General features: G+C 39.0%; 1 protein-coding gene across 3 annotated transcripts in view; it reads left to right on the top strand.

The window, feature by feature from the left end:
• IQGAP2 (IQ motif containing GTPase activating protein 2) overlaps positions 1-18069 on the top strand; it is a 298102-nt gene that overhangs the window by 152727 nt on the left and 127306 nt on the right. For all 3 annotated transcript variants that reach the window (XM_040450363.1, XM_040450370.1, XM_040450378.1), the window contains 2 exons: positions 3884-3961; positions 7304-7380. In XM_040450363.1, coding sequence (XP_040306297.1) covers positions 3884-3961; positions 7304-7380 — 155 coding nt within the window. The remainder of the gene's footprint in view (positions 1-3883; positions 3962-7303; positions 7381-18069) is intronic.

Here is an 18069-nt window from a genome sequence, read left to right as displayed (position 1 = left end):
AAAATGTGATCATCCATGCAATTGTTACAGTGCCTGACAGAGAGTTACTTCTCCATAAAATAAGCAAATCAAAATAATTATTGGCTTTTAGGCAATCTCTTTGTTCTAAAGTGCTTTGATTCTCTTGTGTAAGAAGTTACCATCCAAAGAAGACTTAAATAATTCCTCATCTATTCCATTTAAGCTAGAATAACCTTATTTGCTGGTGAAATAGCTCAGCAGTAGAAAATCAGCATTTACTTTCTGATCCAGTATCTGGAAGAAATTAGGTAGATGGGACACTAACAACCCTTTCCTAAATAGGACTATAGACCTGTCACCTAGTCTGATAGAAGTATGTAGAATTGGTGAAAGAAAGTAGACAGGTGAAAGTGGTTATAATGGACTAAGATTATGTTGAGCCTAGGGGTGCCTGGGTGGCTTAATCAGTTAAGTGTCCGACTTCAGCTTAGGTCATGATCTCACAGTTGTGGGTTCAAGCCCCGTGTCGGGCTCTGCACTGGACTGTTCAGAGCCTGGAACAGCCTTGCTTGGGGTTCTCTGTCTCTCTCTTCTCTGTGCCTCTCCCTGGCTCACACTCTGTCTCTTTCTCTCTCTCTCTCTCTCTGAAAAATAAATTTAAAACATTAAAAAATTTTTATTTAAAGAGTATTTTGAGCCTAAGTGTGTAGAAGACCATTTTTGTTCTAACTGAAGTAAATATAGTAACTTGAAGATGTTAATGCATGTTACTCACTGAACTTTGCTTCTTAAATATGTACCCATAGGATTCTGAAGTCAGCATTCTTCAGATGTTTAAAATGGATAAAGGATTTGAGATCTGTCACTTTATTTACTGCAGAAATGGGATCAAGATAAGCACACTTTCGTTCAGTGCCCCTTACATGAAGCACTAAACCTTTTTCTGATCTTAAGGTGAATAAAAGTTTTGAGTCTAGTCTTAGAGCGTATAATAACTATAATAAACTGATATTTATTGCCTTTTTGGTGTACTTCACAACTAACTGCTTTATGCATATTCTCATTTAATCTCCTCAGCTCAAAGAAGCATACTATACCCATCTTATGGCTGAGGAACCAAGGTTCAAAGAGATTTGTAACTTTCCTGACGTTACCTAGCTAATAAGACCACTAAATGGATGGGGGTGTCTGTTTCATGGTTTGGATTGTTGAAGCCCACCAGGTGAAGACCCCCTCCCCCCTGAAACCAAGTTTCAAACAAGGGGAAAATAAAATTAGGTTTATTTAACTTGGGGCAAGGAAAAAAAATGCGTACCTATGGGACTATGAGGAGGATAAAGTAGAGGCTTCGTGTAGATTTGGGCTTGTACTGGTGATGCTAATACGGATTTAGCGAAGCAAGGACCAGTTACCTTTGAGGTGTTGTCAGGAAGCAGGATCAGGTTGGTGTTTTGGTAATTTTTATGTAGGAAGTGAAAAGATGGAATGAAGACTACATTGTCATCCATCAAAACAGTCGTTCCATCTTAGTTGGAATAGTGGGACATTGAGTTAATTTGTGGTGCCTAGGGCCCTCTTCTCTGTCTTTTTTGTTGTTGTTAGAGGGTGAAAGCGAGTGGGGGAGAGTGGGAGAAAATAGAATCTCAAGCAGGCTCCACGTTTCATGCAGGGCCCAACACGGAACTCGCTCCCATGACCTGGGATCATGACCTTGAACCGAAATCAAGAAGCAGATGCCCAACCAACGGAGCCACCCAGATGCCCCTCTCTTCTCTATCTTGATGCGATGATTGTGGATTTTTCCCATCTCCTCCCTCCGTGGTCAGAGTGGCTGTGTCTGACAGTTGTTTGTGTTCTGCAAAAGTTGTTTGTGCTAAGTCACCCTCAGACTCTACCACCTGGCCCTTCACCCTCTAGGCTCCCTCTCTCTCCCCGACCTCCTCCCTCTTTCCCTCTCACCCCTCTTCCCTCTCCCTTTGCTTCTCCTGCCTCTAGTGATATCATAGTAAGTGCTGATATTTTCCATCTAGAGAATAATCCCACCATCATGAGTTCCTATGCTCTAACATTGGGGAATGTTAGTCAAAGGAAGATTTTCACATTAAGAGAGACTTCATCTTGAATCTCATTTCAACACACTTAATTTGATCTTAGGCAAATTAGTTCATCTTTTTGGTCCAGGTTTCCTCATCTCTAAAAACTGGGAAATGATAATTGCCTTGCAGAGTGTTTTGAAAATTAGAGATAATTTCATTTTTTTTATTTTTTATTTTTTTATTCTCAAGTTAGTTGACATACAGTATAGTCTGGGCTTCAGGAGTAGAACTCAGTGATTCATGGAAAATTAGAGATAATTTTCATATAGTGCTTGGCACACCAGAGTCCAATCTCTGGCCACACAGAGTCCAATATGGCCACTATTAAAAAGGCACAAACATTTATCAAATGTTAATTTCACTTAGGCTTTGTAAAGTCTAACAGCAACAAAAATACTTTCTGTTATATAAATTATTTGACTGTAGAAAGTCACAGAAGATGGGAAGAGCCAGGCTTTGTGAATGTGATGATCGGCTGTTGAATATTACATGATGAAATTTGCTGTAATTACAGTTATTAAAATGGAAAATAAAATACATAACATTATGCTACTCATTTAACTAATTAAAAACACAAGGTAGTGTTAAAGCTCCCAACATTTCATTACCTGATAAAACTTCATTAGATACAGACAAGGATACCATAGTTACAGACTGGGCAGAAAAAAAAAAGAAAATGGTGGCCGATGAAGATTGTAAAGAAAAACGGAAGACCTAGAAAGCCTATTCTCATTGTGTGGGTAGAAAAAGTTCTTGTAAAACATTTCCACTGAAGGTTTACTTCTTACACAAGGCAAAGGTTAGGATTAACTTATAGGAGGAATACAGGTGCCTGGGTGGCTCAGTCATTTAAGTGTCCAACTCTCAATTTCAGCTCAGGTCATGATCTCACGTTTTGTGAGATCGAGCCTGCGTCAGGCTCTGGGCTGATAGCATGGAGCCTGCTTGGGATTCTCTCTCTCACTTTCTGTCTCTACCCCTCCCCTGCCCATGCTGTCTCTCCCTTTCTCAAATAAATAAACCTTTTTAAATAATTGTAGGAGAAAGAGGGGCACCTGGGTGGCTCAGTTGGTTGGGCATCTGACTTCGGCTCAGGTCATGATCTCGCAGTTCTCAAGTTCAAGCCCCGCGTTAGGCTCTGTGCTGCCAGCTCAGAGCCCAGAGCCTGCTTCAGATTCTGTGTCTTCCTCTCTCTCTGCCCCTCCCCTGCTCATGTTCTCTCTCTCTCTCTCTCAGAAATAAATAAACATTTTAAAAAATTTTTAAATAATTATAGGAGGAAGAGATACTACAATATACCTCTGAATTGTGGGATGGTTTTTGTTTTCATCTTTGTATTTTTGTGTGTTTTCCAGGTTTTCTGCAGAAATCATATTTATGATTGGAAAAAATGTTTTGCCAAAACCAGAAACCAGGAAAAAAGACATTTAATCTTCTAAAAATCTCGTTTTTCTTGAAGTTGCTAGTTTTTTCAGCCGTGGTTGGCAAAATCTTGACACCGTGTGTGTGTATATGTGCGTGCATGCTTGTGCACACGTGTCTCATAAAACATCTTTAGGCATGTGCTAGACATTAAATGGTCTTTGAGATTCTAGTTCAGAGTTACCTCAAATATGTGAATCGTGGAAATTGGAATGGTCTATTATAAACAGTGTTGCTGAGATAGCCTTCTCTTCTTTATTGTGTCTCCAGTTACTTTATGATTTAATAACTCTATTTTAGGAGAAATACAATTGGAAAACATCCTGCTAATGAAATAAAGTTGTTACAAATGACTCACTTTTCACGTGGTCCCTTCTTCTCCTCTCTCCCCGCCCTTGCATTAGAAATCCGGCCTCCATTTTCGACACACAGATAATACAGTCCAGTGGTTACGAGCAATGGAGTCTATTGGTCTACCCAAGGTAAGTCCGAAGTGGGAAGCCAACAGGGGTCATTGCAAACTCCTCATTATGAAAAAGGACTTGGTATACTGGGGTATGTTAATGGAGCAGATGGCCTTATTGCCTCAGGCGTGACAAATGTGAGGACTAAACAGGAATATGGAAAGGCCTATACAAAGTAATCTATGACAAGAACTCAGAATTAAGTGTGTATACAAATTGAGAGCAGCTAGGTGTAACTGTGTATTAATGAAACAAGGTCAGAACAAGCTTTACAGGTAGATAGTTGATTTAAAATAGTCACCTCCCTTTTTTGTGTTGCCATGTGTACTTTATATAATGTATTATCTTAGTCTAGATTGTATCTCTCTAAATTATCGCGGTAAAGGTATTTTTAGAAAGTATTGTTATAAATCATATTATCACTTTAAATGTTAAAAGCTACTGGGTTACAGCCCTGACTCTTGAAATAGCTGTCCCAAATAAAATTCTGCAAATATTCAGAGCTCCTTAGATTGAAAGAGCAGGTGCCCTTAAGCCTGAGAGACAAATAGACAAGTAGAGGAAATGAGGAAATAATTACATTTGTTAGAAATTGTCGAGTTATTTCTTGAACTTGTTATTTTGAAATAATTATAGAACCCCAGGAAGTTGCAAAAATAGTACCTCTGTGTATATCCTTCGTTCAGCTTCCCCCATTGGTGACATCTAGTAACAATAGTAAGATAATAAATTCACATTGGTTGACGAGGCTACAGACTTTACTTCTTTCTCACCATTTTTAGATGCATTCAGGTGTGAGTGTGTTTCCATGCTGTTTTCTTCCATGAATGTATTTGTGTGACTACCACAATTAAGATACAGATACCATGGAGGAGTGGGACTTGTCATTTCACTTCCCTAGCTCTGTCCCCTGACAACCACTCATCTATTCTCCATCTCTATAGTTTGGTCATTTTAAGAATGTTAAAAATGGAGTCATAAGTAGGTAGTCTTTGGAGATCAACTTTTTCAGTAAGCACAATGCCCTCCAGATCCATCAGGTTTTTGTATGTGTCAATAGTGCAAGCCTTTCTGTTGATTATTCTGTATAGCTGTTTTAAAGAAATGGTGTAGGAGTGGTCCCGCTTGAAGGCACGGAGACATGTTACTGATGTAAGACCTGTGTTGTTTTTGTTATTATTATTTGTCAAGGTTTAAATTCAAAACACCCACCACAACAAAAACAAGAGATTCCTTAATGCAAATTATGAATGCCTATTTTCAATATATCTGTGCTCATAACTGTTTTAGCTCAGCATATTTTATCTCAGAATAGTCAATATCGATGTATTCTTTGATTTTTAATCAAATTCCTTTCCCTTCTCCTAAAATGCTGTTCCCTTCTGGGCACCAGTTAGAATTCAGAACTCATAGTTCTAGATTGTCATTTAGCATGTACTAACTGGGTAGGTAAACAGATTAATAAAGAAATTCAAATCGGGTTTTTGGTATGAGGCACCGTTATTTAAGTTAGGATAATTTTGTTAGGTTTCATAGATTAGATTTAAACCTTTTCCAATTGTGTGTGTTAGACCAGGTTCTCCTTAATTTTAAGCCAAATAAGAGTTCCATGTAGCAGATTCTGTTTTAACACTGATTTTTATGAAGTGATTGCATACTCTCATTGCAAGTATGAGAGTCCAATAGTGTATTGGCTGATGTATTTGACTCCTATTAATGCCTTCACTTATCAATACTGAGTGCCTCCTCCCTGCTCAGCACCATGCTACGTGCTGGGGATACAGTAATGAATAAAATGTTCTGGTGAGCTAAATAAACTGATCCCATCTTACTGTCAAAAGAAGACCAATTCATAAAGGTTTTCTAAAAGAGCTGAAACAGTATTTATATAAATATGTATTTCTATGTAGAAGATATAAAGAAATGTAAAAGGTTGTTTAAAGGAAAGGGAATGAGGAGTTGTGATGATCTTTTTCCGTAGTGGAACTTTCAACCTGGTCACGTTCTTCGGAATGGGGAATCCTCTTCTGGCTAACGCTTGAAAAGCAAATGTGTTAAAGGAAAGTTGAAAAGACCTTTGAAATTTCCTAGGCTACAGCCATTGCTTGAAGCCCTGAGTGACTATACATTTGTGGCCAAGGAAACTTTGCTTCTTTAATTTCTCAGCTTTTTTCAGTGTCTCATAGAAAACTGCACTTGAATGTCTAGTGCTACCATATGATACATGATTTAATTTTAGTTTTTATGTCACCTTTTCTAAAATATTTACTGAAAGCCAGCAGTGCTAGTATGCTTATCTTAATCTAAGAAGCCTCCAGCCTAATTCTCCATTTTTTGGTGCTTAGGAACAGAGAAGTTTGATGCCCTATTGTGAAATCTGTTTCTTATCAAGCTTTTCATTTCAAGTTTAAAAGTAGTGTAAATGTGTATTAAAAGCCTCAGTGTTCAAACTTAACGATTCAGTACTTCCATATTTAGGTGTGTATCCAAAAGAAGTAATCAGGTGTTCAGCAAATTCAGGGCTGTTCATTGCAGTGACTTTTAATAGGGACAAATTGGGAGCCAAAAAAAGTTCAGCCGTGGAGAACTGGCTAAATTATTGTTCAGAAAGATGAAAGGTTCATACACATCCATTAAAAGGAATGTTCTTACAAAATGGATGGAAAATGGTCAGGCTCTACTAAGTGTGTCAAAATAGGCTAATAGTATTACAGTTTTGTTTTCACATGCATACATAAACATAAAAAATCAGAGAAACATACTAAAAGTCCCATACCGAAGAATATATACCAAAATGCTAATAGTAGTAACAATCTGGAAAGTGGGATTATAGCTAATGTTTCTTTCACACTTGATAATACTCTCCAGATTCTATCCGGTAAAATATATTCCTTCAAGAAGAAAAAAATATCAGTGCGTATTGTGTGTGTGCATATTTGTTTACACAACTGTGTAGCTAGGTTTTTAGTGTTATAATAAAATGCTGTAAGATGGATACCCTTCTTAGGCTAGGGTACCTCTGGTCCCTCACCAGAATGACGCTGCTACAGAAAGCAGAGTCTGAATCAGCCCATTCCTCGTGGGCTAAAGCTGCCCACCTAGCCCTGTGGACGCAGCCTTCTTGGAGTGGCCACCTGAGAACCCCTCACTCTCCTGAGCCCACTAGGGGGCGTACTGCCAGACGGGAGACCAGGTGGAGCGCTGGGTTTGCCCGTAGAGTGAGAGGAACCAACATTTGAGAGGTTCCTCTAAATTTAAGTAAATGCAGTACAGCGAGGACAATCAAAGCATCATTTGAGAGATTTAAAATAACTATGAAAAGCAAAACATAATGAACACATTGTTTCTTTTATTTTCCAGATATTTTATCCAGAAACAACAGATGTTTATGACCGGAAAAACATACCAAGAATGATATATTGCATTCATGCATTGAGGTGAGGAAAAAATACAGCTAGAAGTCTAGGAAGTAGATTTAAATGGAACTGGGATTTCTATTTTAGAAGAGGGATCTTATTTAAGTAAAATAATCTGAAGAATTTTTTAATTGGATTGAGTTGTGAATTTGGCACAAAAATTTTTATTTTATTTTTTTAAGTTTACTTATTTATTTTGAGACAGAGAGACAACGCCATTGGGGGAAGGTCAGAGATAGAGGAGACAGAATCCCAAGCAGGCTCCCCACTGCCAGCACAGAGCCTAGTGTGGGGCTCAAACTCACCAACTGAGATTATGAGCTGAGCTGAAACCAAGAGTTAGACACTTAACCCACTGAGCCACCCAGGTGCCCCAGCACAAAATATTTTAAATTGGCACAAAAATACAGTCCTTGAACTTGAAAAATACTTTTTCTAATTTTAAAAATCTAATCCAAAATAGAAAACCAGAAAATGAATTAAAGACCTATAAGTATACTGAGAAAATTTAAGTTGAAACTTATAGGGAATCTCATAATATGTTACCACATTCTTGAGTTATGGTCTACTTTACAAATATAGCCAAAATACATCAAATGAGCAGCTTTAATGGTCATTACAATTTTGGTACTCTTAAATTATCGTTTAGCTTCAATTCTTACCATAGGCTGGTAAAGTCCAATATAAAGATAGTTTCTTTTGACCTTTGCTCAATAGAACTTGCACCATAAGGATAAAGAAGCAGCATAGGAGTTGATACAAATGCATCAAATCAAGATACATTCATTATTTTAAAGCAATTGTTTTACCTTATTTTTGGAATTGCTTAAATTCTGCTAGCTCACAGATCATTTTTTATCTTATTGGCCTGGAAGAAATGTTATCTTTAGATGGTAACAAAGACGATTCTAAAAACCCACTTTGTGGCTGTTGTCTTGCATACACACAGGTAATGGCGGGAAGACTTCATGTCTAATTAAATTTTAAATTTCTTTTAGAACATCTGCCTTGTGTTTATATCACTACAAGTCATTTTCCTGGCAGAGTCTTCTGCATAGAGGTTTATATTAACTTCTTCCTGGCTCTTTTCCTCTCCAAAGGAAAAGGTTTCTACAATAAGTCATTGCACTCCTGGCCTACTAGAAAAGAATTTTGATTATGTCATATAATTTGACTTTTCCCCCCTGATCAGTACTTGCAAGATTTCTTTGGAAGATGACAGCTGCCACAAATATAGACCAAATGTTAGGTGCCTTTTCTGTAATTTCTTTTTATTCTTGTAATTTAGAATCAGGGGAGGAAAAAACAGTTCTCTGCCTGCCTCCTCTTGTGTGGCTAGTATATCATTATGCCAGCCGTGTTTCTAAAAGCTTTTTGTGCACAAGTGCTTATTGTGAGGAATAATTTCAGATGTGTTGCCCAACATTCCTTGTCAAATATTTTTCATAGTTTAGAATGATTTTGTGAGCTATGAAAGCTAGCTACCATTAGTTAATGTCATTATCATATCCACGCATCCTAGTGCTAATCTCCAAATCTGTGGCATGCTCTTGGAGTATCTTGGACAAATTTAAATTGATTTCTTGAGGTGGACCCCTGGGGTGTTAATGTTAAGCTGCTTATGAAGAAATGGTGTGCTAAGTTCCTTCCTAGTGATGTCACTGTTCTTCCACAGAAATTATGTAGAACTACCCTGAGATTTACGAATGTGTTTGTGATAGTTTTAACAGTGGCTTCAACAGCTTGGTAAATAAAGAAAAGGCACCTTCTTATTCTTGCCATTTGTATGCAGATGTTGGTATAGTTTCTAGGATTATTTTCTCATTCAGGCAGTTACTTATCATGGAAGTCTCCATTATTGTTACTCATTCTCAGCAGATTCCTAATAAGCCTGTCAATCACCAGATCTGACCTTAAATAGGATCTTTAATGTTTGCCCAATAAATAGCATTCCCTGGGAGAATGCTGTTCACTTTTCTCTGTCGTAAACTTACTGTACGGCTACTTCTTGGCATATATCCAAAGTTGTTTTCTTTCCTTTTTTTTTTCTTGTTTTTTTATTTTTTAGTCTACAGTTTTTTCAAATGCTCAACTAACTGAGCCACCCAGGCACCCCTAGTCTACTGTTGTTTTTTTTTTTTTTATCAAAACATTTTTTCTCATTGGTTTAGGGTACAGTCACTCAAATGAGGCCAATATTCTGCTCTGTTGGGCAAGACGCGTTTGGAAACCAGGTAGCAGAGCTCTTGAATAAGTACAATGGGTTTGCTCTCACTAGATAATTAGAAGTGATGCTGGAAATGAACAAATACATATCCAGCCATTATATCCTGGCTGGGGATACAGCAACATTCCTAGTGTACTGAATCGTCATTACTGGACAGGAAATTAGGCAGGTCAGAGGTTCTGAGTATATAGATCAGGAGCCAGGTGGAAAGATCCCCTGGGTACCCAGGCACTACCATCCCGCTGCCTCAGCCCCTTGGGCCTGGTGTGATCTGCAAAGTTCTCTCTCAGCCCTGCCGACTTGTCTTTTGTTTCCTGTCTTCTTGATGTGGGCTTAAACTGCATTAAGATCCTCTGGGGTTTTGCCTTTGCTTCCTGTTTGTGTCTGCTTTCCTCTTTTCCTGCCTGGTCCTCACCTTTTTACTCGTATTTCTGACCCGGGTCTTGCTTGCTGCAGCTCATTGCTCCCTTTGTCTGCTTGGTGTTATCAAGCTGACCGGACAGTGAATGACAGCACAGCAGCCCCAGAGGAAATCCTCACCTCCGTGATAGGTGACCTCATTCTTTTTTCAAAGAAATGTTTGTTATCTTTTTTCTTATTTAAAATAGAAAATTTAAATTCTCATCTTGGGAACAGTCAGAAAACTCAGAAAAAAATATCAAAGGAAAACTAGCTTTAAGTACCCATTATCAGGGCGTCAGGGTGAATCGGTTGAGTATCTGACTCTTGATTTCAGCTCAGGTCATGATCTCACGGTTCGTGGGTGTGAGCCCCGTATGGGGCTCTTTACGGACAGGGTGGAGCCTGCTTGGGATTCTCTTTCCCTCTCTCTCTCTCTCTCTCTCTCTCTCTCTCTCTGCCCCTCCCCCACTCACTCTGTCTCTCAAAATAAATACATAAGCTTAAAGAAAAAAACAGAGTACCCGTTATCACACCACCAAGTAAAAAACACTGTTTGTGACTCTCTTGGCATAATTGCACTTCAAATGTATACATGGCGTATTTTCCCTTTGTGGCTTCACTAGGAATGTATGAAAGTCTACAATGAAAAGAAACCAGTTTAAGAAGTGAGAGCCTTGGTAACAAGTTACTGCTAATGATTTTTTTAACCATCTGGGCTTTTATGCATGGAGAAGAATACTTTTTACGTGTTGTTTATTGCTCAACTTATTAAACAACTGTTAAATGTGTAAACACTGGTTATAAAATTGAATTACTTTAAAAATTTTAGTAGAACTGATTTTTGGAATATGTCAAGTAACTTGACGTGCAGATGAAAAATCCAGGTATATTATTACAGACTTACCCCACTTAAACCTATTCTGAAAGATCTACATGGTAAGTTTCCCTAGTGTAATTATTTATACACTAGTTTTGACTCATCCTAGGACTATTATACATTGATCCATAGCCTGAGTTGACATAATTTTAAGGGCACCAGAAGTAAAAGAACACCTTCAAACGTCCCCAGGTTACAGATATGATTTTGATCAGTCACTTGTCGGGCAGCACATGGTACCAATTGGGTTCTTCCCCCGAGGTGAGTCAGACCCTGCCTACCAGGCATCAGGATAAACCTGACTGGTGAAATCAGTCTGACCTTTTAAATTTTCAGTATCAAGCTGAAATTTTTTTCATTTTCAGGCAGGTTTTTATTTTCAATCTGGTCCCCACCACTATCCCATCCCCCCTTACCCAGAAATGATTTACCACCTAAGTCTCACTTGGCCATGTTACATAACCCATTGTCCTGTCATAATGATGTATTGGCCAGATCTGTTAACATTATTAGAAGCTTATGTATGCCTTTGGAACATTTTCTTGAAATTAGTTGGGCATTCTAGAAGTTTCTCACCCATGAGATGAAGGGTTGACTCTACCTAATGTTCTTTGGGCCATTTGGCTAATTTATCATCTCAGATCATGTTTCTGGATCTTCTCTCTGCTTAACGATTGTGTGACTGTCACTGTCAGGCCCTCTTTTCACTCACTGTTATTGTCACAAACTGTGTTCTTCCGTCATTTCTTATCATGGGTCACTTTCTTGGTTTTCTACCACACTCTGGCTTAGAGTTCTTGGTTTCTCTTCTTGCGGTGTAAGTATAATGTAAATAATGTAAAAACAAGTACATATCTCTACCCTGTAGACAGATGTAGAAAAAAACAAAGCACCTGTATTTTAATAACACTTCCCACCTTGCTGAAATCAATGCACATAATTATGCATGTCTTACTTCATCAATTTGTATTGCAATTTGCTTTCGTACAATTTGTACCATTCTTTTTTGATTGTTGTTTTGAACTCCTGGCCTTTCACAGACTTAACTAGGTTAGTATCTTAATTTTTTTTAAGTTTATTTATTTATTTTGAGAGAGAGAATTCAAGTGGGGGAGGAGCAGAGAGACAAGGAATCCCAAGCAGGCTTCATGCTGTCAGCACAAAGCCCAACGCGGTGCTCAAACCCACAAATCATAAGATCATGACCTGAGCCGACATCAGATGCTTAACTGACTGAGCCACCCAGGCGCCCCTATAGGTTCTATTTTGCTGGACCAGACTGATTTCACCTTGGTCAGTGGAAACTCTTTGGGGCCAGCCCCTTTATCCTTGTAGCCCTGCCCCTGACATTTTTGGAAATATCCTTGCTTTGTGGTTACAACAGGATGTTCCAGTGCTATCATGATTATTTCTGCTTTATGACCTGAAATCAACTACCCTCCAAGGAATCCCTTGCAAGCCATCTGTTCATAATGATTTTTCTCATTTGATAAATTAGGATTCTGGATTCTGCTTTTCTTACTGTGTAAAGTTTCCTGGGCCGTTAAGACCCTGACAACAATAAGCTAAAGAAAGATCTGCCCACCTCCCCTCTATGTCATGGTTAATGCTCCTGCTGTGATGATGTCATGACTGTCCCAGCGGTCATGTTTTCACATGCAGTGATGATGCCAAAGCAGCACACATTTGTGAGAATGGCTGTGGCAACCCCGCTTCTGATGAAGCAGTTGTCCCGAGTGTCCTGACCGCTTAGTGAAGTAGGGCTCCTCTGCAGCCTTTCCACAGCCCGGCGGCTGCCTTGCTTACCAGGTTGATGTTGTGTCTGGTCTTCAGGGGTTAATGTAGAACTTTGCCTGTCTTATACTCTATACCTGAAGGACCCTTGACCTTTTAAAAAAAAACAGTTGATGGCTCATACCAGATCAATTGCATATCTGATAGACAACATGCTTGCATTTATCAATAGGCTTCCTAGAAATTGTTCCTTAACCCAAAGGGCAGGCTCTAATTCTGTGTTCTCAGAAGGGATGTGCGGAGATGGCAGTATGTGGGATGAAGATGAGGACGATTACACCTCACGTAGCTTTCAGATCACTTCTTGTTCAGAATCCTCCCCCCACACTTTCCCCCTCCTATCCTGAATTAGTATCATGGCTCTGCCTTTTTGTCCTGCTAAACTTGAAACTCTTTGAGGCTGTGAATCATGCCAATCATGCAGTCACCTAACACAGCACATAAACACCACTGATCCCAAATTTACGTCTCTGGCGTACATATTTTTAACTTTTTAGTTGGGTTAACTGAACTGATTTCCCTATGGTAAGGCTGCCTCGGGATCTTTTTTATTTTTAATTGAATATTAGAACACTGGGTTTTGACAGGGTACTGGCAGTGATGTATGTGACAAAGATGGGAAAATAATTTGGTTCTGTAGAAAAAAATTATTTCAAACATGGAGCCAGTGAGGGAAAAATAGTAAAAGATTCTTAGTGTCAAAAATGGGGAAACTGATGTGATCAGTTATTATTAGGTTGCTTATTATTCATTTGTTAATAAAGGACACATTTAACAAGGATCATAGTGATAATAAAACAAGTAATTTTATGCCTGGCACTTTAAAAAAATTTTTTTTAACATTTATTCAGTTTGAGAGACAGAGGTTGAGCGTGAGCAGGGGAGGGGCACAGAGATGGGGAGACGCAGAATCCGAAGCAGGCTCCAGGCTCTGAGCTGTCAGCACAGAGCCCGACACGGGGGCTTGAACTCACAGACATGACCTGAGCTAAAGTTGGATGCTTAACCTACTGATGCCTGGCACTATTCAAAGTACTTTTTAACAGGGGCAGTCTCACTTAATCCTCACAGCACACCTGTGTGGTACAGGCTGTTAATAATCCCATTTTATAACCAAGTCATTGGAGGTACAGAGTGCCTGAGGTCACACAGCTAGTATATGGCAAAGTTGGAATTCAAAGCCAGGCTGTGTGACCAGATCCTGGGCTGTTACTGGCTCAGTCGTAGCAGAAGGGAGTCAGGTATTTCCACACTCCTCAGAAAATTCTAACAGCAGCATCCAACTTGAACGTAAGCACAGGCCTCTAAGCTGTTAATTTGAAGAAGTTTTAAAATGAGAAATCTAAGAACCTCAGAACTGGAAAGACCTTGAGAAGTTATTTTAGTCCCGATGCTTCTTTCACAGATGAGGGGGCCGAAAGCATGGGTTAGGTGACTTGCTCAGAGCCACACATCTAGGTGGCGCCAGTCTTGTGACCGCGATCCGGGTCTTAGGATTCCAGTCCCGTGGTCTTCGTGGTCAGCCTGACACTTGGACTGACAGCCATTCATCTCACATCCTACAGCATAAAGTGAGCCGCCGACGATTTGATCCAGAAAAGCTGAAACAAATTCAGTCCCTGCCTTCCGAGTGTGCAGTTCGTTGCTATGGCACCTTTTAACGTATATATTGAAAGTAGTAGGCTAAACCCTGATAGATTTTTTTTTGTTTTTACTTTATTGCTTCCTGTGCTAGAACGGATATTATTAATACAAATGGGAGCACATGGACCAGTGGTGCTTTACCTACCTCAGGACAGCCTCTCTGAAACTTGCCTCTCTAAGCAACACAAGTGTGCTTTCCCTTTGGTGTGATAAGAGACTCCTTATTTCATACCACGTGCTTTCGTATCTGGGGGAAGCAAAGCTTTGGTGATATTAATTCCTTGGCTTCCTTTGGAACCCTCTTAGCCCTTTGAGTTGACTGTTAGGCATGAAAGGTGCTTAAAAAGTTGTGTTGAAGAACTCCAAGAAATTGGTGTCTTGTTTTTTTTTATATTGGACAGGCGGGTTTTTTAATTATTGCTTCAAGATCAAGACTCTGTATTTCCTATATGCTTCAGGTAATGAATGGTCTCATTTAAATTTAAATGCTTGGGAAGGAGAGGGCTGCTCTTGTAGGTTCTTTTCAGCACGGGAATAGTGGATAAGTACAGAATAAACTGCCCTTTTGAGTAATCCTCTTACCTCCCACGCAGAAATTCATTATCAGTCTCCCATACCGTGACAAGTAGCATTTTTTTAAGAGCTAATAATTTAAAGTTCAACATTGGAAGCAATAATTGTTGAAAATTGAAGCCAAGTTAAAAAAAAAAACGCATTAACATTTAGACATTTCTGGCGAATGTATGTACTATATGCAAATGAGATTTCTAACTGATCCATACTATTTTGAGAAAATCTGTTATTTGAAATAACTTTGAAAGTGAAGATTCTTTGATTCAGAAGGTAACTTCTTAGCACCACCTTGTGGTAAGTTTTAGTTAAACCAGGATGTTTGCTTATTTGAGGTTTGTATTAAGTATTACAGCATATAATGGAGAAGTAGAAAGTATCATTGAAATAAGTCGCCTAATTTCTTCAGTCCCACAGGGGAAAATTAGCACTTTTGTTTAGTATAATAGTGACAATTTCTATTACCAACAAACCTGTATTTTTTTAAAAAAATTTTTTAACATTTATTTGAGAGACAGCATGAGCAGGGGAGGGTCAGATGCTCAACTGACTGAGCCACCCAGGCGCCTCATCAACAAACCTGTATTTTGTGGAAGCTTAAACACGTTTATTTTAGGAAGAGTGTGGTAGAGAAAATATTTTTTACATGGTAGATATTCCATGCATAGTGATTAAATGAATGGATAGACGAAGGAAATAATGTGAAAACAGTTGGGTCAAGGTCACTGACTGAGCACAACTCTCCTCGTCCCTTTCCAAAACTGACATGAAATTACTAAAGTAGTAATTAAAAAAAAAAATTACTGGGGCGCCTGGGTGGCTTGGTCGGTTGAGCGTCCGGCTTCGGCTCAGGTCATGATCTCACAGTCTGTGAGTTCGAGCCCCACGTCGGGCTCTGTGCTGACAGCTCAGAGCCTGGAGCCTGTTTCAGATTCTGTGTCTCCTTCTCTCTCTCTCTGTCCCTCCCCTGTTCATGCTCTGTCTCTCTCTGTCTCAAAAATAAATAAACGTTAAAAAAAAAAATTTTTTTTTAAATTACTTGCAATAAGAAAGAATGCCATCCACTGACCAGAAAGACAGGACTGGATTGACTGAGAAACAAGACAGAAGAACCCAGCTCAAAAATCACAGGATGCAGCAGAGCCAGGAGCTGTCCTGGGGCTTGCTCCAAGGAAGCAGGAAAAAGAGAGCTCCAAAATCAGTGTTGTTGAATGTGGACCCACTGACTTGATCCTTCCTGGCAGCAGTAAGTGCAGATGCTGATGGCAGTGTAGCATGCCAGTCCCCAAGATAGCTAATGACCCCAAGAAAGCCCCTAAGATAGCTAATGACCCCATGAAAGCACAGGGAGCCCTGATATAAGAAGGCAGGACATGGGGCACCCTTGTGGTGTCAGCCCTGTGTTCCCACGCAGTCTCCCTAAGGCTGGCTCCTGTCAGGGGATCCTCTGGTCAACAATGGCAGAAAGTGAGTCTCAAGCCCCTAGATGAGCCCCAAATCAGGAAATGCCAGACCTTTGAGGGAAACCAACACTCCGAAAGTGGCATTAGATTGAACAAGAAGAAGTGACACCCAAGGAGAAAATGAAAATAGTAAACCATGTGCTATTTATGATTTATTCACCTTACCTACTTAACATATACTTACTGAACACTTATGCTTAAGTAGAACAAAAACAAAGATAAAATTAAGAAAGAGGAAAATTGGATACAGATGAAATTAGAAAAACTAATAAAATATATAGCTGCCTAAATTTTTGCTATGTAACATGAAAATGAAAGGATGGATCTAAAATTTTAGATGATCCACTTGTTGGGATGAGCACTGGGTGTTGTGCATAAGCGACGAATCATGGGAATCTACCCCTGAAACTTAGAGCACACTGTATACGCTCCATGTTAGCTAACTTGACAATAAATTATATTTTTAAAATAATAATAAAATAAAATTCTAGATGATCCCAACATTGCATATGTGGGGAAATAGAAGTGCAAATATATCAAGGATAATAGGTATTCATTAGCTTAGTTTTTGATTCAGAATGTTAACTTTGGGGCTCCTGGGTGGCTCCATTGGTTAAGTGTCCGACTCTTGGTTTTGGCTCAGGTCATGATCTCATGGTTTCGTGATTTCGAGCTCCACATCAGGCTCCAAGCTGACAGCACAGAGTCTGCTTGGGATTTTCTGTCTCCTTCCCTCTGCCCCTCCCCCACTTGTGCTGTCTCTCTCTCTCTCTCTCAAAATAAATAAATAAACTTAAGAAAATTAAAAAAAAAAAAGAATGTTAACTTTGAGGTATATTCAAACTTTAGCAGAGTATTTATACCAGTATTATGCCTTAAAAAACAACACTTAACAGGAACACCTGGCTGGCTTATTCAGTGAATCATGCAACTCTTGGTCTTGGAGTTGTGAGTTCTAGCATCACGTTGGGTGTGGAGGTTACTTAAAAATAAAATCTTAGGGGCGCCTGGGTGGCGCAGTCGGTTAAGCGTCCGACTTCAGCCAGGTCACGATCTCGCGGTCCGTGAGTTCGAGCCCCGCGTCGGGCTCTGGGCTGATGGCTCAGAGCCTGGAGCCTGTTTCCAATTCTGTGTCTCCCTCTCTCTCTGCCCCTCCCCCATTCATGCTCTGTCTCTCTCTGTCCCAAAAATAAATAAACGTTGAAAAAAAAAAAAAAATTAAAAAAAAAATAAAAAAATAAAATAAAATCTTAAAAAAAAAAACTTTAAACACTTAATTACAGATATAAAATGGGTTCTTAGAAGACATTTTATGTGTGTCTCCTACTTAAATTTTACTGTCACATTTTCAGTTTCTCGTACTAAATTATTTTTATAGTTTTTTGTAAATTAGGTCATGTATATTTTTAAATTGAGTTGTAAAAAGAGAAGAGGAAAATGCAAATTAGGTACTAACTGAAGAGATACAATGTTTTTTTTTATCGTTTCTTAATGTGTGGCTTGATGTTTATTTTCCTTAAATTCTTTTGAAGCTTTTCCATTCCTGTCTGTTTAGTTCTGTTTATTTTTTTGTGGTTTTTTTTGAAAATTTTTTTAAAAATATAATTTATTGTCAAATTGGTGTCCCAATTCTGTTTCATTTTGGAGTACCTTTCACAGAGGAACAGTTGAAGACGGTGACATTTCATCTGTTCTGCATGATATGGTCTTCGTTCTAACAGGAATAGTTGTCC

The sequence above is a fragment of the Herpailurus yagouaroundi genome, unplaced genomic scaffold, assembly GCF_014898765.1.
Source record: "Herpailurus yagouaroundi ecotype Mexico unplaced genomic scaffold, PumYag 29, whole genome shotgun sequence".
NCBI lineage: Eukaryota > Metazoa > Chordata > Mammalia > Carnivora > Felidae > Herpailurus > Herpailurus yagouaroundi.
The sequence above is the reverse complement of the archived record's forward strand: the minus strand, read 5'-3'. Positions and strand labels throughout refer to the sequence as shown.